The sequence below is a fragment of the Hypanus sabinus genome, chromosome X1 (genome assembly GCF_030144855.1).
Source record: "Hypanus sabinus isolate sHypSab1 chromosome X1, sHypSab1.hap1, whole genome shotgun sequence".
Classification (NCBI taxonomy): Eukaryota; Metazoa; Chordata; class Chondrichthyes; order Myliobatiformes; family Dasyatidae; genus Hypanus; species Hypanus sabinus.
In genome coordinates this window covers 68,477,022-68,502,692 of record NC_082738.1, presented here as the reverse complement: position 1 = coordinate 68,502,692, position 25,671 = coordinate 68,477,022, and the positions used below count along the sequence as shown (strand labels likewise).

The 25,671-nt window shown below is 44.8% G+C and overlaps 1 protein-coding gene across 9 annotated transcripts in view; it reads right to left on the bottom strand.

Moving 5' to 3' along the window:
* LOC132384983 (SRC kinase signaling inhibitor 1-like) overlaps window positions 1–25,671 on the bottom strand; it is a 498,151-nt gene that overhangs the window by 33,821 nt on the left and 438,659 nt on the right. For 7 of the 9 annotated variants that reach the window (XM_059956688.1, XM_059956689.1, XM_059956690.1 and 4 more), the window contains 7 exons: window positions 25,110–25,257; window positions 16,926–16,982; window positions 13,945–14,230; window positions 12,684–12,912; window positions 9,034–9,185; window positions 5,518–5,673; window positions 2,776–2,889 (listed from right to left, as the gene is read on the bottom strand). In XM_059956688.1, the coding sequence (XP_059812671.1) occupies window positions 2,776–2,889; window positions 5,518–5,673; window positions 9,034–9,185; window positions 12,684–12,912; window positions 13,945–14,230; window positions 16,926–16,982; window positions 25,110–25,257 (1,142 nt within the window). The remainder of the gene's footprint in view (window positions 1–2,775; window positions 2,890–5,517; window positions 5,674–9,033; window positions 9,186–12,683; window positions 12,913–13,944; window positions 14,231–16,925; window positions 16,983–25,109; window positions 25,258–25,671) is intronic. The other 2 variants (XM_059956694.1, XM_059956692.1) reach the window with 2 other exon arrangements.

Genomic DNA, 25,671 nt, shown 5'->3' with positions numbered 1-25,671 from the left:
CCTTTAGTTTTGTACCACCAGACTCCAACGGATTCTTCTTTCTCTGCTGATCAGACACCCAGTTACAGGGTACATAACACCGCACCTGGAGTATTGTGTGCAGTTTTGGTCCCCTAATCTGAGGAAAGACATTCTTGCCAGAGAGTGAGTACAGAGAAGGTTCACCAGATTGATTCCTGGGATGGCAGGACTTTCATATGAAGAAAGACTGGATCGTCTAGGCTTATACTCACTGGAATTTAGAAGATTGAGGGGGGATCTTATTGAAACATATAAAATTCTAAAGGGATTGGACAGGCTAGATGCAGGAAGATTGTTTCCGATGTTGGGGAAGTCCAGAACGAGGGGTCACAGTTTAAGGATAAAGGGGAAGCCTTTTAGGATCGAGATGAGGAAAAACTTCTTCACACAGAGAGTGGTGAATCTGTGGAATTCTCTGCCACAGGAAACATTGAGGCCGGTTCATTGGCTATATTTAAGAGAAAGTTAGAAATGGCCCTTGTGGCTAAAGGGTTCGGGGGTATGGAGAGAAAGCAGGTACAGGGTTGTGAATTGGATGATCAGCCATGATCATACTGAATGGCGGTGCAGGCTCAAAGGGCCGAATGGCCTACTCCTGCACCTCTTTTCTATGTTACCCCTCCATTTCCTTGCCAGCCCTAGATTTCACTCAACACCCCTGGATCACAGGTCTGGGGATCTGACTAACAAACAACGAGAGCAAAGGACATGAATCAAACAGTAACAAAAAGATTAGTGTTATTGATATTGTAATTTAGACAATTTAATTAGAAGGGAATTATGTTAAATGGAATCACATTAAGTATCTTCAGTTCCACTGACCCACAAGGACTTAATGATAATTAAAGAATTTCTTTAGTGAATTAGTTGCTAGTAGTTGCTGATCGTGCATGGACAGAGAGAATGTATTAGAGCCCGAAGCTTGGAGGAGGTGGAAAAGGAGAGTGAAGTTCACTGCGAAGACAGAGATTGGTATGAGGAGTGATTCCAGAGACATTCCCTTGAGAGATGTGGCATGTTAGAATGGCATCGTGCCTGCCTATCCTGGCTTGCACTTGGTGCAAACACGAGAGATTCTGCAGATGCTGGAAATCCAGAGCAACACACACAAAATGCCGGAGGAATTCCGCAGGTCAGGCAGCATCTGTGGACATTTTTGGGCCAAGAGCCTTCATCAGGACTGGAAAGGAAGGGTGAAGAAGCTGGGGGTAGGAGAAGGAAGGAGTATGTTGGCAGGTGATAGGTGAGACCAGGTGTGGGGTTAGATGGGTGGGTGGGGGAGGGGGGAATTAAGTAAGAAACTTGGGGGGGGGGTGCAGATAGGTAGAAGGAGTAAAGGACTAGAGAAGGAATCTGATAGGAGAGGAGAGCAGACCATGGGAGAAAGGGATGGAGGAGGGGGCACAACAGAAAGGTGGTGGGGAGGTGAGAACTGAGGAGTAAGGGGAAGCCACAAGGAACCTTCATCAGAGTCTTGGCCTGAAATATTGACATATTTCCCTCCATAGATGCTGCTTGACCTTCTGAGTTTCTCCAGAATTTTATGCGATACCCATAGGTATTTCCATTCCCCCTCAGGAGGAGGACATGGAGAATAGAGAAGGGTCCTCTGGTTGGGTCTTTGTTGGGTCACCTGATCCCCACCCCAGCACCCTAGAAGGTGACGCTGGGCTAATAAGGAGTAGCCCAAAACATTGCAGGCAGGGAGGAGGGGCTTTGGGAAACTTTTACTTTGACCCATCTTTTCTAATATTCGATGAATTGGGACTGAATGTAAACTGGGCCTAAGATTGACAGCTCCTTCCAAACCACAAGCAGCAGGTTCTGTTGAGGGTGGGAAAGGGGCTGGGGAGGCTGAAGGCACCAGGTTAAGTCCCAGGTATCCTGAAGTCTATAAGGGCAGGTGCACCACCATATCTCTGCTGAGGGCTCAGAATGGAGTCTAATTCAGTACTTACTTCGTAACAGATGCGACGGAAAATATGCAGAGTGTGGAAGGGTCAAATGGCCTGCAGCTTCCTCTATTTCTCACATTGCTTTAGACCAAATATTACCAATGGGAATCCCTCCCTTAGACCATAAGACATAGGAGCAGAATTAGGCCAATCAGCCCATCAATTTCCCCTCTCAACCCCATTCTCCTGCCTTCCCCTTGCAACCTTTGACACGTTACTAATCAAGAACCCATCAATCTCCACTTTAAATACACCCAATGTCTTGGCCTCCAGAGCCGCCTGTGGTAATGAATTCCACAGATTCTCCACTCTCTGGCTGAAGAAATTCCTTCTCATCTCCATTCTAAACGGACATCCCTCTATCCTGAGGCTGTGCTTTGTGCTCTCTCCGTAACTTGGGGTTCGATTTCACTGCTTGGCTGAGTCAGCTGCCAAAACCGATGCTCAGTAGGTGGCAGTAAACATCCCCTCCCTCCTGAGGGACAACACCATGCCTTTGCTTGGCACGTGCAACCCTAATTTGGGAAGGGTGGGCCAGATTCCCTCTTACCACACAAAAGGTGGTTGGACACCACACCCTCACCCACTTCAGGCACATGCTGGGAATTAGTGAGTGGGAAGGGTTGTGTCTGGAATTACAGGAAGGTGTGCCGTGCCAGAATCCCAGCGCTTCTCCAAAGCCCACAGCAGTGACAGAGCAGAGGAGTTACAGGAGTGAGTAGAAATGCAGTTAGTCGGGAGGTGGAAGCAGGCGAGTTAGAGACGTGCTCAGCAGAAGTTTGAAGCCACGAGGCTTTACCTTCCATCCTCCAGCCGGCTGGAAAAGCCTGCAAGACCTGGTATCTGTGCTGAGTAATGCCTGTTCACTTACTGCTCTCGAACCTGAAACTGCCACAGGGCTTCTCTGAAACACCTGATGGACCAGAAATTGGGAAGAAAGACACAAACAAAAAAAATAAATGCACTGAGTCCGCATTTCCGCTCTGCGCTTCTGAAGAGGTGTGCTTCAAGAGTAAACCGGCCCACAGTCCGAATAACCTGAAAACTGAAACACAAAACGCTGGAGGAACTCAGCAGGTCAAGCAGCATCTGTGGAGAGGAGTAAAGAGTTGACATTTCGGGTCTTTATACACTTTCCCAAACAGATGAGGAAAAAAGGTGAGTGAGAAATAAAAGCATCAACGTACATGAAGGGAAAAAGATTAACAAAAGGTGATGCAGATCCCTTATCGATTACATTGGGAATAGAACATACAGGGAAATTAAACAAATATTCTACCTTCCTGGAAAGGAGCTGCATAAAACCCTGGGGAAATGGTGAGGAGGGTTTAGAGAGACTAGGTAGCTTAAAGCTGTAATGATTGGTTTAAAAAAAGATAATGGAGAAATGAATGGGGGCTGAAAAATGAGGTGAGTCCTGGGATCAATACTGAAGATCCATCGTTAAGGCTATGACTTCTTCTCATTGCTACCATCAAAGAGAAGGTACAGGAGCCAGTTGCACTCGCAATGTTTCAGTAACAGCTTCTTCCCCTCTGCCATCAGATTTCTGATTGGGCAATGAAACCATGAACACCACCTCACTACTTTTAAAATTTGTTTTATATTCCTTAATATATTTTATGGTATATTTTAAGTATTGCACTGTACTGCTGCTGCAAAACAACAAATTTCACAACATCTGTCAGTGACAATAATCGGTACTCTGGAAGTCAAGGCTTGACGGCTGAGGCCCTGGATCTGTGAGTCCGGGGACGTTCGAGGCCCTATGTCAGTGAGGAGGCTCAGAGGCAGCCTGTCCTGAGGTTGGAGGACCATCCGTATGTGTGAGTGAGTGGATGTGTGGGAGGGATGAGAGGGGCTTGTTTGGCTGTTATTCTGCTAAACATGGTGGGCATGCTATGTTGGTGTTGGAATGTGTGGTGACACTTACTGCCCCACCCAGGCTGTGTTGGCAGTGTAGTGGTTAGCACAATGCTTTACAGTACCAGCGACCTGGGTTCAATTCCCACCACTGGCTGTGAGGAGTTTGTACGTTCTCCCTGTGACTGCGTGGGTTTCCTCCAGGTGTATACAGTTAATTGGTCATTGTAAAATGTCCTGTGATTAGGCTAGGATTAAATCAGGAGATTGCTGGGTGGACTGGAAGGGCCTATTCCTCACTGTATCTCAAAATAATAAAATAAAAAGCAAATGTGTTGAAGTACATGTGATAAATTAATCTGAAGATGTTATGAAAGAGGGTGGCTGGGAGGAGGGGGGATGCACACGTTCTCTGAAGTTCCCACAGACTCAAAAGCAGCAAATATCAAGAAGAGGGAAAGAGAATTCAGCGAACAACAGGCCAGTGAGGTTGCTATTAGGTGTTTGACAAATGTGAGAAATTATTGGAAAAGTCAACACAGATTTACAAAAGGAAAATCCTTTTTGACAAATCTGTTGGTGTTAATCTTTTGACATTATAGATGGAAAAACAGATAAGGGTGACTCAGTTGGGGCCAGTGAACAGAAAGACAATGGTATGTTGTTCTTATAATAGAATGAATAAAGACTCCTCATCGTAATTACATAGGGCCGCAGTGGACAGGTGTGCAGGACATACCAGCAGCAGTTTTATCAGAGTCAGGGCTGGAACGGTTAAAGAGTCTGGGCCCATCCGAAAGTGAGAGGTGACCTCTTTACGAGCCAGACAGGTAGAAGCACGGATGATGTTCCCATTGGCTGAGGGGTCTGGAACAAAGATGAAGGGGGCTGGATCTTTGGAATTCACCACCCAAAGGGGTTATTGGGACTCAGGACAGGGATCAAAAGGTTTCTTGATATTTAACCAATCATGGGAAGTGGTATTGATTCAAAGATCAGCCTTCATTTTGGGGCAGTACAATAGCTTAGTAGTTTGTGTAACAGTGCCAGCGACCTACCGCTGTCTGTAAGGAGTTTGGACATTCTCTCCGTGATCAAGTGGGTTTCCTCAGGGTGCTTAGGTTTTCTCTCACATTCCAAAGATGTACAGCTTCATAGGTTGATTGGTCACATGAGGTGTAATTGGGTTGCGCAGATTCATTGGGCTGGAAGGGCCTGTTACCATGCTGTACCTCTAAATAAATAAATTTTATTGATGACTTCTGTTCCTTACGTTAGTTGTTTAGGTATTAATAACAGAGTGGATGCATTCCTTCATCCTCATGAGGTCATCACCCACCAGGGTCTGATGGGTGACCTATCAGAGAGGATTTCATTGGCTTCGAGCAGACATGTCCAGGATCAGGGATGTCTAAGTCGGGACAGACCGAGTGCTAGGTGGGAAGACAGCCAACATGGACATTGTGTCCACCTCATCTACCCAGAGGGTGTCTTCAGTGGATACGACTAGTCTGATGGCTGCTCTGAGGTCTGAGAACAGCGCAAGTCCTTGAATGGAAGAAGTGGCCCCTTAGAAGACAGACAAAAATGAATCTCACACCTTGGTGAACACAATGGAGAAATGGCTTGGGGAGACCCTCTGCCCCAAGAGATGCCAACAAGTGCCAGAAAAACCAACCTCCAACTCTGCCATGATCCTGTCCTCCTCATCCTCGTCATCTCGAATGGCTGAGGCCGCGATCGGCGGCGGAGTTGACGGAGGTCTTGCCTCCGACATGGTTCTACGGAGCTTGACGTGTGGTCTCTGTGTGTCAGTCTCGTCTGAGTCAGCCTTCTGATAAGCGGAGAAAGTAAGAGTCTTTACCAACGTAACTGCCCCCTACCACTCAAGTCAACCGCAGCCCTGCCTTTAATTAAGGACCCCCACCATCCAAGGCCATGTCCTGTTCTCATTATGGCCATCAGGGATGAGGTACAGGAGCTGAAATACCCACACCCAACAATTCAGGAACCGATTTCTGAATGGCCCATGAACACTACCTCACTATTCTTCTTTTGCACTATTTATTGTAACTTAGAATAATTTTTATGTCTTGCACTGTACTGCTGCTACAAATAACCTCTAAATAAATCAATCAATTGAAGTTCACAACATATGCCACTGATAATAAACCTGATTCTGATTCTGAATGTACATATAGAACAGTACAGGCCTTTGGCCTATTATGTGCCGACCTTTTAATCTTCTCTAAGATTAATCTAACTCTTCCCTTTTACATCACCCTCCATTTTTCTTTCATCCATGTGCCTATCTAAGAGTCTTTTAAATGTCCTTAACATATCTGCCTCTACCATCACCCTTGGCAGCACATTCCACACAAAAAAACTTACCTTAGACATCTCCCCTATACTTCCCTCCAAATTACTTTAAAATTATGCCCTCTTGTCTTTAGCCATTTCCAACCTCTAGTTATAGCTCCTGAAAGGCTTTACTGGAGTGATGATTACGCCATGAGTTCTGAGGTTCTGACTGGCCACTAAGGAAATACAAACTGCTTCATTGATTTGGATTTGAAGGATTATCTTGTACTTTGGCTGTACATCCCTCAGTCTCAATGATGGTTTCTGTTCATGTTTTCTCCTTTTTCTGTGGCAGGTGAAGGACACCTTGACAGGATATTCTTAATTGGTTACATCACAGCCTGCTATGGTAACATCAATGCCCAGGAATGGAAAAGCCTACAGAAAGTAGTGGATACAGGCACAGGCAAATCCCTCCCCACCACTGAGTACACTTATATGGGGCCACTATCCATCATCAAGGACTCCCACCATCCAGGCTACAGTCTCTTCTCACTACTGTCATCGGGCAGGAGACACAGGAGCTTCAGGTCCCTCACCACCGAGTTCAGCAGGTTGAGGAACAATTATTACCCTACAACCATCAGGCTCCTGAACCAGAGTGGATAACTTCACTCACCTCAACACTGAACTGATTCAAGGACTCTTCACAACTCATGTTCTCAGTATTATTTTTATTTGCACAGTTTACCTATTGCACATTGGCTGTTTGTAGGTGTTGGTCTGTTTATGTACTGCCCTATTAGGTCTATGCTTGCTTCACGGTGAAACCTACTCACTGGGGGAGTGTTAAACATCAATGTGACAGAGTCTGTTCACCTGCTAAACTGTTCATCCACCATCAAGGAAAGGTGCCAGAAAAGGACCAGTAACATCATGAAAGATCCCACCCACCCTGCTCATGGACTGTTTGTCCCACTCCCATTAGGGACAAGGCTACGTAGCATCCACACTAGGACCACCAGACTCCACCACTAACCCACTCCTCCACACCCCCCACCATCACTACTTTATCATTTCTTATCAGAGTCACCTTGTGGACAGCCACACCTGTGCCCAGTGTCACTTTAAGGTCATACAATCAATGTCCATAAGCTATCTTACGTATTTATATTTATTGTGCTTTTTTGTGCTGCATTGGATCCAGAGTAACAATTATTTCATTCTCCTTTACACTGGAAATGACATTAAAACAATTTTGAATCTCATCCTCACATTCTGCTCCACCCGAAACCTCGACCATCCCTCTCTTCACAGATGATGCCTGACCTGCTGAGTTCCTCCAGCAGTTTGATTGTAAAACCTACCCAGTACCCATAGTTTAAATCCAGTTACACAAAAACTTAATTTAAGATTCAAGATTGCTTAACATAATTTTCACCACACAAGTGTAAAGGAGAATGAAATAGTGTTACTCTGGATCTGTTGCAGCACAAAAAACACAATAAGATAAAGAACACAATAATAAAAACACAATAAATATAAAGACATAAGATAGCTTATGGACACATTGATTGTATGTCCATAAAGTGACGCTGGGCACAGGAGTGTCTGTACGTAAGGTGACTCTGAGAGGAAATGATAAAGTAGTGGTGGTCGGGGGTGTGGAGGGGTGGGTTAGTGGGTGGAGGTGTTGATCAGCCTCACTGCTTGGGAAAGTAACCGTTATTGAGTCCGGTGGTTCTGGTGTGGATGCTATGTAGCCTCCTCCCTGATGGGAATGGGACAAACCGTCCATGAACAAGGTGTATGGGATACTTCATGATATTGCAGCCTTTTTCCAACACCTTCCTGTATAATATACACAAGACATTCTGCAGATGCTGGAAATTCAAAGCACACTACAGAAAATGCTGACGTAACTCAGCAAGTCAATGGTATTCATAACGGAAATACCAAAAGATACTGACAGATTCAGTGGAGGAACATTCTTTCTCAGACTGTGGTTAGAACATGAAACTCACTCCCATAAGGGGAATTTGGAGATTATCAAGAGGGAACTAGACAAGTGTCTGAGGGATAAATGATGGACAGAGAGACTGAGATAAGAGGGTAGAAAGACTGAGATGGGGAGACTGAGATAAGGGGGTAGAAAGACTGAGATGGGGAGACTGAGATAAGGGGGTAGAAAGATTGAGATGGGGAGACTGAGATAAGGGGGTAGAAAGATTGAGATGGGGCGACTGAGATAAGGGGGTAGAAAGATTGAGATGGGGAGATTTACACCACCATTGCACCTTAGGATGTTTTACAACCAATAAGCAACCTTGGATCTGTTGCCACAGGGATGGCAACAATCTGTTGTAAAGGGATAAACAAATGAACAGGGTGGCCAGCTAATTGGGTTACATCGAGCATTACAGCACAGGAACAGGCCCTTCGATCCACAATGCTATGCTGAAACTTTAAATTAATAATCAAATGCCCAACCAAACTAATCCTTTCTGCCTCCGCGATGTCCGTATTCTTTGATTCCCTGCTTCTTGAATATCCCTACTTATATGCTTCCACTACTACCCCAGGTTGCATTGGAGGCAAATGAGGATACCCCAGGCAGATTCCTCTCTCCCTGCCCCCTTCCCACTCTCAGTCCACAGTAGAGACCCACATCAGAATCAGGTTAATCATCACTCACATATTTAAACTTACTATAGTACTGCACAGAAGTCTTAGGCACTCCACCCTTGGACCTTACTGTCGAACTGCACTGCACTTTCTCTAGAAATGTAACACTATTCTCCACCTTGTTATCATTCTTCCTTTTGTACTTCTGTGATGTACTGATGTATGGAATGATCTGTCTGGATGGCAAAAGCCTTTCACTGTCAATTACCTTGAGTGTGGTTTCTTTTTTATTCGTGACGATCACCTCCCCGGTGCGGCCCGTGGTCAGTCCGTGGGACGAGGGGAAACTGCGGCGTGGCGGAGGTGGAGGTGGTGACTTGGAGGGTTTTTCAGTCCTGTACTTGTGGACCGTCAGCTCCTCTGTGAAACAACACAGCCCATTAATCACACCTACGTCTCCTCACCATCAACACTAGAGATTCTGCAGTCACTGGAAATCTCGCGCAACAAACACACACTCAAAATGCTGGAGAAAATACTGTAGGTGACAGAAATCTGTAATAAAGACAGAAAATACTAGAAACCCTCGGCAGGTTGGGCAGCGTAGTAGCATAGCGATTAGCGCAGTGTTTCCCAACCATTTTTAGCCCAATGCCTCCCTAAAGCACCTTCATACTTGCCATTGCCCCTCTAAAGCACCTTCATATTTGCCAATGCCCCTCTTAGGCACAATACACTTTCTGACGCTCCCATAGTGTAAAAACATTGTCTACCATATGTTAATGAGAAAAATGATTCTGCTTTATATTTTTATTTGGTTTTAAATCCAGTTTACATGGCACCTGTGCATTATACAGCACTTTCACTATCAACATAATGCTTGAGCTTGAAGATTTTTCAAAAGAGTTAAAGTATCTGGTCAAATGTGACAGCAAAAGCCTTAAGTCCCCACGCGTAACAATATCCAAGTGGTTTCTGTTTTTTGTGAGAATGTGGTTCACTGCACTGAAACCTCTTTCAACAAGGTAGGAGGATGGAAATGCAATGAAGAGCAGTTCGGCTCTTCTCCAAAGACCAGGAAACTTCATATGACAGTGTACCACATATCACACAAGCCGACATCTTAGAAAAGCATTTTTGCTTCTTCATCATTCTGAATTTTGATAATTTCTTCTTGCAAGCTCCCTTCCCGTTCTTCCATCTTGCAAAGAAATGGGCTAATTACCCTGTCTGGAATGTCCAGATTGTTCAAATCCTTGAATTGATTCTGGAAATTCTTCTTCAGAGAGTGCAGGTGTAAGCAGTACTCTTGCAAATCACTGTCTGTGAAAGGGAGTGCCAAACTTTCCACGCAGGGAAACTGTGAGAACATTCTCCTCCAATGTTTTGCTTATGTACAGTCGGCCTTCCTTATCCGCGGGTTCTGCACGCGCGAATTCAATCAACTGCGGATCCAGAAAACCTGGAAGTTCTCTCTCCAGCACTCGTTGTTTGAGCATTGTTTGCCTCGCGTCTTGTGTACAGACTTTATTTTCTTGTCATTATTTCCTAAACAATACATTTACACAGCATTTACATTGTATTAGGTATTATAAGCAATCTAGAGATGATTTAAAGGATACGGAAGGATGTGCGTAGGTTATATGCAAATACTTTGCCATTTTATATATGGGACTTGAGCATCTGCATTTTTTGGTATACACGGGGGGTCCCGGAACCAATCCCCTGTAGATTAGGAGGGCCAAATGTATTTCCAAATTTCTGATAAAAATGGGCACTGCACTTTCTCCCTGGATTAAATTGAAATTCTCACCCTGCATTCATATTTAGAATGTTAATTTTGTCATACAGATTGGTTATGTATGCCACATCTCAATGTAGAAGTTCAATCTTGTTTCCCAAGGTCTTGTTGACTTTGAGCAAAAATTCAATGACTGTGTCAAGATGATCAAAGAAACATTTTAAGCAGCAGCCTTTTGAAAGCCAATGCACTTCAGTGTGAAGAAGCAAGCATTCAAAGTCTTCATCATTATCTTGCCATAACTGGCGAAATATTCTGCTATTTGATGGAAGAGCTTTAATTTTGTTGATGGCAGATACTACAAGAGTCATGCATGAAAAGAGTCACTGGCTGAGGTCTTTGGCTGCGAGATGTTGATGATGAATTACACAATGGATTGCAAAACAGACTTGGAATTTCTTTTTTCATAAATGCCACTAAACCAGCATGGCGACTTGTCATATACGGTGCTCCATCTGTTGCAAAAGAAATCGTGTTCCTAATCAGAATACTTTTATCCTCAATAAACATTTTGAGCTCATCATAGATTGATATTTGTTGATATTTGTTCTTAACTTTTTACAAAAGAGAACCTCTTCATAAACTTTTCCATTTCTGATAAACCGTACATATGCCATTAGCAATGCCTTGTTGCCTCACAAAGATGACTCATCCAGATGTATCCCAAATTTTTGTAGCTCTGTGCATATTTGATACTCAATGTCTTCACTCATTTTGTCAATAAGACAAGATACAGAGTTATTACACAGAGGAATTGATTTTAAAATACTTCTGAAAGCAGTGGTGAGCGTTTCTGATATAGCAGGCATTATTCATCTTTCACCAACTGTATGAGATTTTCCACACTTTGCTATCATTTTGGAAATGTTACAAGGCGCAATGAGACCACTATCAAGGTCATTTTTAACTTTCCTGGCAAATGACTCGAGCATGCAACACTTTTCAAAGGCTTCTTTCATCTTCTGGAACTGAGTAATACCATTAAGTAGACCTTCCACGGTGCCTTTTATGGAAGTGTTCCTGCAATCTTGATGGTTTCATGGCTTCACTAGACAGTACTGAAAATAAGACAAATGTGATGTTGCTGATCTGATAGGAACGGAATAAAACCATACTCCAGGTACGTAACGTTGTATTGGCGCAGTTTTTGTAGTTTCTGTTTCTGAGCAGGATTAGAATTCAAGGCTTCACTGCCTTCAGACTCATAAAGATCGCACCGTACGTATTTATTCATCATTAATGGGGCTAACTTAAAATAAAAAATTAACACAAACTGGGAATGCCTTCTGGATGTTACTGACCCCCCAAAAATTTTGAACATCCCCTACAACTCCTTTTTTTACTACTGTCCCTTTAGGACATGTAACTGCCCCCTTGGGGGAGCAGTATCACCCTTGTTGGGAATCACTGGGTTAGTGTAAAACTCTTACAACACCAGCGATTAGTCTATTTATTTATTGAGATACCGCACAGAATAGGTCCTTCTGGCCCTTGGAGCCACACCACCCAGCAGCCCCCAATTTAATCCTAGCCTAATATACAATGACCAATTAACTTACCAACCGGTACGTCTTTGGACTGTGGGAGGAAATCGGAGCACCTGGAGGAAATCCACATGGTCATGGGGAGATCATACAAACTCTTCACAGTCAGCAGTGGGAATTGAACCCAGGTCACTGGTACTGTAAAGTATCGTACTAACCACTATGCTACCGTGCCACCCCAGGGTTCAATTCCTGCTGCTGTTTGCAAGGAGTTTGTGCGTTCGCCCCACAGCTGTGTGGATCTCCTCCAGTTTTCTCCCATGTTCCAATGACATGAGCTTGCAGGTTAATTGGTCACATGGGTGTAATTGGACAGCATGGGCTAATTACCTTCGACTTAAGAAATTCCTCCTCATCTCTATTCTAAAGGGACATCCCTCTATACTGAGGCTGTGCTCTCCGGTTGTTGACTCCCCACTATAGGAAACAGCTTCTTCATATCCACTTTGTATAAACCCTTCCCGTTCTTGGGTGGAGCTCAGAGTGTACAGAGTGAGACCTAATCAGTGATTTGGAAAGTTCTGGAAGGCCCGCAATGGCGGCTTTACGTTTGTGCGATTCTGACGCATGTACCTGAGTGCCGTCGGCCATTGGCCTCTGCCTTGGCGACCGTTTTCTGGGCGTGTTGCGGCTTTGCTTGTTTCTGGTCTGCCGCGGCAGCTACTTTCGGTTTGCTGGCGAAGCCGAGGTCGGGGATGGCCTTCATCAACTCGGCCTGGGTCTCCTCCAGCAGCCGGTTAATATCCCTGTTACTGAAGGAAGGCAGGCTGCCGCGTTTCTCATCCCAGTCCCGCTCGGCCGCCTGGAGACAGGAAGGGCAGCAAATCAACATCCAGGAATTCCACAGTGTTCCCAGCAGAGCCAGCTCCCGGATACACATGGGAGAGGAGGAACACCCCTCTCGTCTCCAATCCAGAGGGAGGGCAGAGACGGATGAGAAGGAAGGAGAGGGAAAAGGGAAGGGAAGGAGACAGGTGGGAAAGAGACAAGGGACAAGGGAGGAAGGTGAGGGGTAGGAGAGGGAGGTGAGGGGGGAGGAAGGGGGAGTCTTCATCTCAGGTTCTCGATATTTATTACTTATTTATTATTTTTTCTCTTTTATATTTGCGCAGTTTGCTGTATTTTACACATTGGCTGTTTGTCCGTCCTGTTGCGTACAATCTTTCATTGATTCTATTGTGTTTCTTGCATTTACTGTGAATGCCCGCAAGAAAATGAATTGCAGGTTTATATGTTGACATACTTCATTTGTACTTTGACACCCCTCACCCTGTAAACCCATGCCCTCTAGTTTTAGATCCTCCTACCCTGGGAAAGCAGGGATATGATGGGAGGAGGGGGATGTGTGGAGGCAGTGGAGGGGGTGAGATTTGGGGAAAGGGCAGGGGGTGGGAGCAGAAAGGAGAGATGGGGGGCAGGGCAGAGGGCGGAGTGGGAGTGAGGAGGATGCAAGAAGAGTGGGTGAGGGGGAGAGGAGGGGAAAGGGGGGAGGAAGGAGGGAGGGATGGGATGAGAGGGTAGAGAAGAGTTGGAGGGGAGGGGGCAAGGGAAGTGGAAACAGAGTGGGTATTATGAGAGTGGGGAGGAGGAGGAGAAGGAGATAGAGAGGACAGGAGAGGGGGCAGAGGGAAAGGAGGTACTGCACATATCATGCAAGCCCTGGGTAGAGAGGGAGGTGAGGACCCTTCTGGAGGAGCTTCTTGCCCCTCCGAGGACAACATGCCAAACCGCAACAATGTCCCTCACCAGACAGGAGACCAACGTGAAGTCCCAGACCAAGGTGCCCCACTGATATATCCTCCAACACGGAGTTGTTTAAGTTTCAACACTTTACCTCCACAGAGACGGTTCGATCAGAGTTCCTCTTGCCCGGAGCGGGGACCTCTTCCGCTGAGCTGTTCTGCCCAGTTGCTCCCTGTGGATTCTGGGAAGGAGCAGCATGAGCCGGGGAACTCTGGGAGAACTGGGCTAAGCTGGGATCATGGTTCTGCCAGTTCTTTGCTAAGGGAGGGCTGGTGGGAATTTCAAATTCCAAGCTCCTGGAGTGAGAATCTGTGCTTGTGTGCTTCGGTGACTGGGCAGTGGTTTCTTCAGCTTTCATCAACACCTCAGTTGGCTGTCTGTGGAATAAATCCAAACTCAGCATAAATTCCAGTTCCCCACACAATGATTTCAATGACCTTTCTCCTCCTAAATATAAAAACAGACTTTGTTTAACATTTTAACTTGCTCCCTCTTCCCAGCCTGTCATTCCTGAGGTGGTCTTACGGAAGTACTGGACTGTTAGATTTAGAGTGCTCAATTTCCCCTTAAAAATATCACCCTCATCCTTAATCTATGACCTCTAGTTCTAGTCTGACCTAATCTCAGGGGGAAAGCCTGCTTGCATTTACCCTATCTACACCCTTCATAATTTTGCGTACCTCGATCAAATCTCCCCTCATTCTCCTATGTTACAGAGGATTTCCTATTAAATCGTTCCTTATAACTCAAGTCCTCAAAGTCCTAGCATCACCCTTGTAAATTTTTTCTCTACTCTTTCAATCTTGTGGGTAAGTGACAAGAACTGCAGACAATACTCCAAATTTGTCCTCAGCAACATCCTGTACAACTCCAACATAACATCCCAACTTGTGAACTTGATAGTAGCACAGAAAATGCTAGAGGAACTCAACAAGTCAGGACTGAAGAAGGGTCTGGGCCCAAAATGACAACTGTTTATTCCTCTCCATAGATGCTGCCTGATCTACTGAGTTCCTCCAGCAATACTCTGGATTTCCAGCATCTGCAGAATCTCTTGTGTCCTATACTCAATACTTTGATTTATGAAGGCCAACTGACGAAAGATCTCTTTATAACCCTATCTACCTAAGATGCCACTTTCAAGGAGTTATTGATTGGTATTCCCAGATCCCTCTGTTTTACCACTCCTTTTGCTGTATCCACTCAATCCTTGACCTGATCTGTGGTCACATTGAGATAGAGTATTCCTGTGTAATTCAATGGCAGTCTTCTTAAACAAAGTAGTGTAATGTCTGGAGCTGAGACAGCATAACAATAAAATTAAAGCCACCCTATCATAAATATTTTCTGTTTACCTTGATTAATTGTGAGATTAAAAAGCCTCTTTGGTAGTGACTGTAGGTTTCCAATTCAAATTTATTATCAAAATACATATTCCATAAACAATCTTGAGATTCATCTTCTTTCAGACACCCGTAAAACAAAGAAATACAGAATCCACATAAAACACACACAACTGATAGACATATAATGTGCAAAAGATTAGAAACTGTGCAAATATTTTTTGAATAAGTATCCATATACGGAGAACAAGAGCTGCAGAGTCCCTGAAAGTGAGTCTACAGTCACTTCAGCGCTGAGGTGAGTGAAGCCAATCCAGGAGCCTCCTACTTGTCCTCGACTGTTAGACATGTTTCAGCTGAGCTGATAAACTGAGAGCCCCTCTCTACCTCTTTGTACTATACACAGTGGGCGCACAAATGCAGCAAATATTAAGAAACCTGTGCATATTTCCCTTTTCTGATACATTAGACATTTAAGAACCCTTTAGATAGGTACATGGATGATAGAAAAATGGAGGGCTACACAGGGCGGAAGGGTTAGATTGATCTTCGAATAGGTTGGTTGGCACAATGCATTGGCTGAAGGGCCTGTACTGTGCTGTAATGTTCTATGTTCTACGTTCTGACACAGCTCTCAGCAAGAGGCCAAAAATATTGAAATACTGCTGTTCCCATCATCAAGGACCCCCACCATCCAGTCTATGTTCTCTTCACACTGCTGCCATTGGGAAGGAGGTACAGAAGCCTTAGGTTCCACACCACTAGATTCAGGAATAGTTAATAACCTTCAACCATCAGGCTCCTGAACCGGCATGGATAACTGCAATCACCTCAACGCTGAACTGATTCCACAACCTATAGACGCTACAATTTACGTTCTCAATATTATTTATTATTTGCAAGGTTTGTCTTCTTTTGCACATTGGTTGTTTGCCTATCTTTATTTTTGTGTGCTTATTGTGTTTCTTTGTATTTACGATGAATGCCCACAAGAAAATGAATCTCAGGGTAGTATATAGTGACATTTATGTACTTTGATGATAAATTAAGCTTCAAACTTTGAACTTTGTCTGGAGAAATATTCTGCAAATAAATTGGCTGCCAATTAAGAACCAAGACATGCCCTCTTCTCGTTACTAACTTCAGAGATGAGGTACAAGATGCTGAAGACATACACTTAATGTTTCAAGAACCATTTCTTCCTCTCCACCATCAGATATTTGAACAAACTATTTGTTGCTCTCTTTATTTATGTATTATAGTAATTTACAGTTATGTATTGCATTGTACTGCTGCACAAAACAACAAATCTCAGGACATTTGTCAATGATATTAAACCTGAGTCCGATTCTGCTGACTCTCCCACATTATGTGGTGACCACATATTAAAAGTATTTCATTGTAAAACTCCGGGTTGCGTCAGGAGTTATATCAATGCAGGCCTTTCTTTCTTTATACATACGGTAACTGTAAATGCAACAAACACACATCAAAGCAAACAAAGCTAATTAACTTGAGGATTCATACTGGGGTTTCATTCACCAAGGTTTCAACTAAAACTACGTGCGTAAATAAACAAACCGAGAACAATCAGCAGTCGGGGGAAGAAAGGGGTTGTCTGGAACTGAAAAGGGAAAAGTCCCAGAGACAAACAGGAGACAGTTGGAACGTCTGGGGAGGCAGGGAAGAGGCAGACAAGAATCTCCAGGGTGAAAATGGCCGTAGTTACCTGCCAAACCGTCTTGGGTAGACCTCCCCGAGATGGGCTGAAGCAGAAGGCGAGCAACTGGATAACAAAAGAGAAAGACAGCACACAAGTCACCAAAGGTGAGTTCCTAAAACAGAACTCTGTTTATAGTGACCACATCTGGAAGCAGGGAATGCTGCTCGCTTAGGGTCCCAACAGCAAGGCCCAGAACAAGACCACGTTACACAAAGAATGAAATCAGAAGGGGCTAGAAATCTGAAATAATAAACAGAAAATGCTGGCAATACTCAGCAAGTCTGGCAGAATCTGAGATCTGTGGAGGGAGAAAGAGGGTTATTTTTAATTCATTCATGAATTGTAGGCACCTTGAAAATGTATTTATTGCCCATTGCTGAATGCCTTTGGGAAGGTGTGGTGAGCTGCCATCTTGAACTGCAGCAGTCTTTCTGGTGAAGGTGCTCCCACCACTGGCGTTGTTGGGACAGACAGGATTTAGAGTGGGTGGCAAGGTCGTGTAGCAATTAGCTTAATGCTTTACAGAGCCAGCAATCAGAAGACTGTGATCCAATTCCCGCTGCTATCGTGAAGGAGTTCTTCCCGTGATCATGTGAGCTTCTTCTGGGTGTTCCAGTTGCCTCCCACAATGCAAAGGTTAGGGTTAACAAGCTGTGGGCACGCTACACTGGCATAGGAAGCGTGGAGACACTTGTAGGGTACATCCTCAGAGAGTGTTGGCCATTGACACAACGATGCAGTTCATTGTATGTTTTGATGTACATGTGACAAATTAATTTTATCTTTATTTTTACCTAGACTACTGTTCCTACTAAGCTGCAAGGATGTGTGGCCACACTGTTCCCACGCAGCTGGGACTTTCTTTTATATAACGTTAATATGAAGTGCTGCACAGTTTTCAGACCACGTAAAGATTTCTCACTTAGAACAATTGTTGGTCCGCACAGCTGTAAAGAAAAAAACAGGGAACTATCTAATAAAAATCTAGGTCCAACAATGATGAAGGAAGAGAGATACATTTGCATGTCAGTCTGGAGTCTGATGAGAAGATCTCAAGAGTCCAGTGTTCCCATTCACCTTGGACATCATGCTGTTCCAGGTCGGTAGATCCGAGGTCTGTGTAAGTAGAAGGCAAGGAGGCTGGTGAGTCAGCGACATTGGAGTTCGAGCCTAGAGGTTGGGGTTCCGCTATCAGCTAGTCCGGCGGTTGATACCAAAGTTTGAAACCCGAAGGCCAAAGCCTGGGGACTGAAGGCTGGAGGCCTGTCCTGGAATTGGAGGACTGTCCTTGTGCGAGGGTGGTTGAGAAGGAGGAAAGGGGCTTGTTTTGCTGATGTTGTTCTGCTGAACACTGTGGACATGCTGTGTTGGCACCAGAGTGTGTGGTAACACTCGTGGGCTGCTCCCGGCACATCGTTAGGTGTGTCAGTTATGACGATGCACTTCACTGTATGGTTCGATGTACGTGTGATAAATATATAAATCTCAATCTGAGTGCTTGTCACGTTCATGGAAAGGTTCTGGGAAGGTTTCACAGGACATCCTACCTCTGATTTGCTCTTGTATAGGTGAGATTGGTGTTCAGCTGCCAGACACACACATGTGGGACATGGTCATTCCCGGGCAGGCATGAAGTGCCAGACCCAACAATAACTTCTATCCCTGTTACCAGACTCCTGGACAAACATCTCAAGTAATCCTGGGCATCAACATCTCTGAAGATCTATCCTGGGCCCAACATGTTGATGCAATCATGAAGACGGTATGCCAGTAGCTATATTTCATAAGGAGTTTGAGGAGATTTTGTATGTCACCAGACTCTAGCAAATTTCTACAAATGCACTCTGGTCAGAATTCTAACGGCATCTGGTATGTGGGGGTAGAGGGGCCACCGCATAGGGTCGGAAAAAGCTGCAGAGGGTTATCGCCTTAGCCTGCTCTGTCACGGGCACTAGCCTCACCACCACTGAGAACATCTTCAAAAGGAGGCATCAATCACTAAGGACCCTCCCCACCCAGGACATGCCCTCTTCTCACTGTTACCATCAGGGAGGAGGTACAGAAACCTGAAGACACACACTCAACATTTTAGGAACAGCTTCTTCCCCTCAACCATCATATTTCTGAATGGACAATTAACACATGAATATTACCTCACATTTTCTCTCTTTTTGCACTAATTATTTATTTGCTTATTTTTCTTATTGTAACTTATAGTAATTCTTTACACCTTTACCAGTGCGTACTGCTGCCACAAAACAACAAATTCGATGAGCTATATCAGTAATAATAGACCTGATTCACAATCTGATTCTTGATTCCCCACCTCTACCAACTCTGAATGGTTGGCCATCTAATGCACTCCATGGTGCAGGGAACTGAATCACTGCCCAACGGATCACTCTCCATTCAGTCATACTGGCATCCCGAACTCTGATCAGTAATGTGCAGAAGGATTCAAGGACAAGTGTCTCAGTCATGATACTCCCACAGCAACCTGAGGTTTAGTCAATCCCATTTTACCCACAGGTGAGTCGAACAAAGGACTAATTAATGGTGGCATGGGTAGTGTAGTGGTTAGCGCAACCGCTTTACAGCGCCAGCAATCACCCATTAGGGTTCAATCCCCACTGCTGTCTGTAAGAGGTTTGCACATTCTCCTTGTGACTGCGTGGTTTTCTCCAGGTGCTCTGGTTTCCTCCCACATTCCAAACACATATGGTTAAGGTTAGTAAGTTGTAGGCATGCTATGTTGGCACCGGAAGCATCTCCCAGCACAATCCTCGCCAATTTGATTTTGTCGCGAACAACACACTTCACTTTATGTTTTGATGTGTAGCACTGTGCCAATCTCTTAGGCACACACAGTGGCATGTAAAAGTTTGGGCATCCCAGTCAAAATTTCTGTTACAGTGAATAACTAAGTGAGTTAAAAGATGACCTGATTTCCAAAAGGCATAAAGTTAAAGATGACACATTTCTTTAATATTTTAAGCAAGATTACTTTTTTCTCTTCATCTTTTACTGTTTCAAAATAATAAAAAAAGAAAAAGGGCCTGAAGCAAAAGTTCAGGCACACTGCATGGTCAGTACTTAGTAACACCCCCTTTGGCAAGTATCACAGCTTGTAAACGCTCTCTGTAGCCAGTGAAGAGTCTTTCAATTCTTGTTTGGGGGGATTTTTGCCCATTCTTCCTTGCAAAAGGCTTCTAGTTCTGTGAGATTATTGGGCCGTCCTTGCATGCTCTGCTCTTTGAGGTCTATCCACAGATTTTCGATGATGTTTAGGTCGGGGGGGGGGGGGGAACTGTCAGGGCCATGGCAAAACCTTCAGCTTGTGCCTCTTGAGGTCGTCCATTGTGGATTTTGAGGTGTGTTTAGTATCAATATCCTGTTGTAGAAGCCATCCTCTTTTCATCTTCAGCTTTTTTACCAGACGGTGTGATGTTTGCTTCCAGAATTTGCTGGTATTTAATTGAATTCATTCTTCCCTCTACCAGTGAAATGTTCCCGTGCCACTGGCTGCAACACAAGCACAAAGCGTGATCGATCCACCCTTGTGCTTAACAATTGGTGAGGTGTTCTTTTCATGAAATTCTGCACCCTTTTTTCTCCACACATACCTTTGCTCATTCCACAAAGTTCTATTTTATCTTCATCAGTCCACAGGACTTGTTTCCAAAATGCATCAGGCTTGTTTAGATGTTCCTTTCAACTTCTTGGCCACAATGAGCAAGGGTATGTTTGGAGAAAAAAGGGTGCAGAATTTCATGAATTTCACAGTCCCCCCCCATCATCGAAAATCTGGGGATAGACCTCAACACCAGCTCCATAGCAAAGAAAGCCCAGCAGCGGTCTACTTTCTGCGAATGATGAGGAAAGTCCATCTCCCCCCCCCCCCCCCCCCCATCCTCATCACATTCTACAGAGGTTGTATTGAGAGTGTCCTGAGCCGCTGCATCACTGCCTGGTTCAGAAATTGCACCATCGCGGATCGCAAGACCCTGCAGTGGATAGTGAGGTCAGCTGAGAAGATCATCGGGGTCTCTCTTCCCATCATTACGGGCATTTACACTATACGCTGCATCTGCAAAGCAAACAGCATTATGAAGGACCCAATGCACCCCTCATACAATCTCTTCTCCCTCCTGCTGTCTGGGAAAAGGCACTGGAGCATTCGGGCTCTCACGACCAGACTGTGTAACAGTTTCTTCCCCCAAGCTATCAGACTCCTCAATACCCAGAGACTGATGACACCAACTTACTGCCCTCTACTGTGCCTATTGCCTTATTATTTATTGTCATGCCTGCACTGTTTTGTGCACTTTATGCAGTCCTGGGTAGGTCTGTAGTCTAGTGTCATTTTTTTCTGTGTTGTTTTTTATGGAGCTCAGTGTAGTTTTTGTACAGTGTCATGTAACACCATGGTCCTGAAAAAATGTTGTCTCATTTTTACTATGTACTGTACCAGCAGTTATGGTCGAAATGGCAATAAAAGTTGACTTGACTTGAAAAGAGCAGTGCATTTAAGATGGCCCAATAATCTCACAGAACTAGAAGCCTTTTGCAAGGAAGAATGGGTGAAAATCCCCCAAACAAGAATTGAAAGACTCTTCACTGGCTACAGGAAGCATTTACAAGCTGTGATACTTGCCAAAGGGGGTGTTACTAAGTACTGACCACGCAGGGTGCCCAAACTTTTGCTTCAGGCCCTTTTCCTTTTTTTGTTATTTTGAAACTATAAAAGATGGAAATAAAAATGTAATCTTGCTTAAAATATTAAATAAATGTTTCATCTTTAACTTTATGCCTTTTGGAAATCAGGTCATCTTTTACTTCCTTAGCTATTCACAGTGACAGAAATCTTGACTGGGGTGCCCAAACTTTTGCACACCACTGTAGGTGGTGTCTAAGACTTTTGCCCATAACTGTAGTAATTTTACACACTGCACTGTACTGCTGCTGCAAAAAACAAATTTCATGACATGTGTGAGTGATGATAAACCCGATTCTGATGTGGGTCTCTAATGTGGACTGAGAGTGGGAAGGGGGCAGGGAGAGGGGAGTCATGGTTGGGGAAAGGGGAAGGGAGGGGAAGGGAGTGGGAAGCACCAGAGAGACATTCTGTAATGATCAATAAACCGATTGTTTGGAATCAAATGGCCTAGGCTGGTGTCTCAGGGTTCGGTGTGTCTGGACCCATGTCAGCACTTCCCCCCCACCCCGTCCCTGGCACTCCTTCTCTGCCACCTGACCCACACCCCTCCCATGGTACTCCACCCTCACCATTCCTAACATCCTTTGCTCCTGCCAGATTTACAAACTCGTCTCTGCTCCACATCGACAAATACAGTACTGTGCTAAAGTCTAGGGCATATATAGAGCTAGGGTGCCTAAGACTTTTGCACAGTACTGTACATGTAACAAATAAAGCTAATCTTAAATCTTAAATGTATAACGTCCAGTTTGAACACAATTCTAGGCTCAAATATTCCAGGGGTAGTTAGTAAACACCACACTGGAACAAAGCATCAATACCATAGACTTCAAAGTGGCACAGCACCATTAGAAACATAGAAACATAGAATAGTACAGCACATTACAGGCCCTTCGGCCCACAATGTTGTGCTGACCCTCAAACCCTGCCTCCCATATAACACCCCCCACCTTAAGTTCCTCCATATACCTGTCTAGTAGTCTCTTAAACTTCACTAGGTATCTGCCTCCACCACTGATGCAGGCAGTGCATTCCACGCACCAACCACTCTCTGAGTGAAAAACCTTCCTCTAATATCCCCCTTGAACTTCCCTCCCCTTACCTTAATGCCATGTCCCCTTGTACTGAGTAGTGGTGCCCTGGGGAAGAGGCGCTGGCTGTCCACTCTGTCTATTCCTCTTAATATCTTGTACACCTCTATCATGTCTCCTCTCATCCTCCTTCTCTCCAAAGAGTAAAGCCCTAGCTCCCTTAATCTCTGATCATAATCCATACTCTCTAAACCAGGCAGCATCCTGGCAAATCTCCTCTGTACCCTTTCCAATGCTTCCACATCCTTCCTATAGTGAGGCAACCAGAACTCCAAGTGTGGCCTAACCAGAGTTTTATAAAGCTGCATCATTACATCGCGTCTCTTAAACTCTATCCCTCGACTTATGAAAGCTAACACCCCATAACCTTTCTTAACTACCCTATCTACCTGTGAGGCAACTTTCAGGGATCTGTGGACATGTACCCCCAGATCCCTCTGCTCCTCCACACTACCAAATATCCTGCCATTTACTTTGTACTCTGCCTTGGAGTTTGTCCTTCCAAAGTGTACCACCTCACACTTCTATGGGTTGAACTCCATCTATCACTTCTCAGCCCACTCCTGCATCCTATCAATGTCTCTCTGCAACCTTCGACAATCCTCTACACTATCTACAACACCACCAACCTTTGTGTCATCTGCAAATTTGCCAACTCACCCTTCTACCCCACATCCAGGTCGTTAATAAAAATCACGAAAAGTAGAGGTCCCAGAACCGATCCTTGTGGGACACCACTAGTCACAACCCTCCAATCTGAATGTACTCTCTCCACCACAACCCTCTGCCTTCTGCAGGCAAACCAATTCTGAATCCACCTGGTCAAACTTCCCTGGATCTTCTGACTTTCTGAATAAGCCTACCATGTGGAACCTTGTCAAATGCCTTACTAAAATCCATGTAGATCACATCCACTGCACTACCCTCATCTATGTGCCTGGTCACCTCCTCAAAGAACTCTATCAGGCTTGTTAGACACGATCTGCCCCTCACAAAGCCATGCTGACTGTCCCTGATCAGACCATGATTCTCTAAATGCCCATAGATTCTATCTCTAAGAATCTTTTCCAACAGCTTTCCCACCACATACGTAAGGCTCACTGGTCTATAATTACCTGGACTATCAGGATCTCCCAGTGGCTACTCATTTTAATTCCACTTCCCATTCTAATATGTCCATCCATGGCCTCCTCCACTGTTGTGAAAAGGTCACACTCAGTTCGGAGGAACAACACCTCATATTCCGTTTGAGTAGCCTCCAAGCTGAAGCGATTTCTCAAACTTCCGGTCATGGACCCCTTTCACCATTTCCCCTTTTCCCTCTCTCACCCCATCTCCTTGCCCGCCCATCGCCTCTCTCTGGTGCTCCTCCCCCCTTTTTCTTTCTTCCATGGCCTTCTGTCTCTTTCTCCAACTTACTTTCCAGCTCTTTACTTTATCCTTCCCCTCCAGGTTTCACCTCTCACCTTGTGTTTCTCTCTCCCCTCCCCCCACCCTTTAAATCCACTCCTCGGCTTTTTTTTCTCCAGTCCCGCCAAAGTGTTTCGGCCCGAAGCATCGACTGTACTTTCCCCAAGCTATCAGACTCCTCAATACCCAGAGACTGGACTGACACCAACTTACTGCCCTCTACTGTGCCTATTGTCTTCTTTATTATTTATTGTCATGCCTGCACTGTTTTATGCACTTTATGCAGTCCTGGGTAGGTCTGTAATCTAGTGTAGTTTTTTATGTTGTTTTTACGTAGTTCAGTGTAGTTTTTGTACTGTTTCATGTAGCACCATGGTCCTGAAAAATGTCTCGTTTTTACTGTGTATTGTCGAAATGATAATAAAATGACAATAAAAAATTACTTGACTTGACTTATTAGACCATAAGACATAGGAGCAGAATTAGGCTATTTGGCCATCGAGTCTTCTCTGCCATTTCACCATGGCTGATCCATTTCCTTCTCAGCCTCAATCTCCTGCCTTCTCCCCATATCCATGCCCTGACCAGTCAAGAATCTATCAACCTCTGCCTTAAATATACCCAGTGACCTGACCTCCACAGCCACCATGTTACCAGGTTGCACTGACACACCACAGCAAATTCCTAACACATGTAAACGTATATGGCGAATAAAGTTGATCCTTTACCCTTACCACACTAGCGAGTCATAAGGGTGGGACAGCTTGAGTAGGATATAATAATGAGAGGATGTTTCCTGCTGAACCAGAGGTAATGACCAGAATGCCAGCTCGTCGCATGCCACCATTGATATGTTGATATACTTAGCCGAGGAATTTCCTCGTGACTTTATCAGTCGTTATATGGAACGATCAGTATGGATGGTGAGCAAAGAAAGATTCTTGGTACACATAATGGCAATGAACCACTTACTTTCTAAGTGTGGCCAGGACGTCAGTGATGGTCTTGCAGCGTTTCAGCAGAACATCCAGTCTGTGAGGCTCCTCCTTCAGGAACTTCACTGCCTCCACCTCCACACGCAAGATCACCCGCATCTTACTCTGAAGACTCGGGAACTGGGCTGGGGGGGGGGGGGGGGGGGGCAACAGAAATCAAATCAGTTGCCAACACAGATCATCCTGCCCAACCCCACGTTCCCAGGGCCTGCACGTTAACGCCAGCATCAGGCTTGGGGTGGAGGGGATCAGGACGAAGGTGGAGGAGAGAGGGAGCCAGGGGGCGAGATGGAGAGGGAGTGCAAGTGAAAGCGAGAGAGAAAGAGAGGGATCACAAGAAGAGAGGGAGAGAGAGGGAGGATTGCAAGAGGAAGAGAGAGCTTGAAAAAAATGTGAGGAAGATAAGTTGATAAAAATGTTTAGAAATGAGAGAGAATGGGGTGGAAATGCAGAGCAGAGTGTAGAGAGAAGGAGAGAGAGAATAGGGATGGTTCAGCAGAAAACAGAGTGGGGGTAAAAAGAGCAAAGGGTAGCTAGTG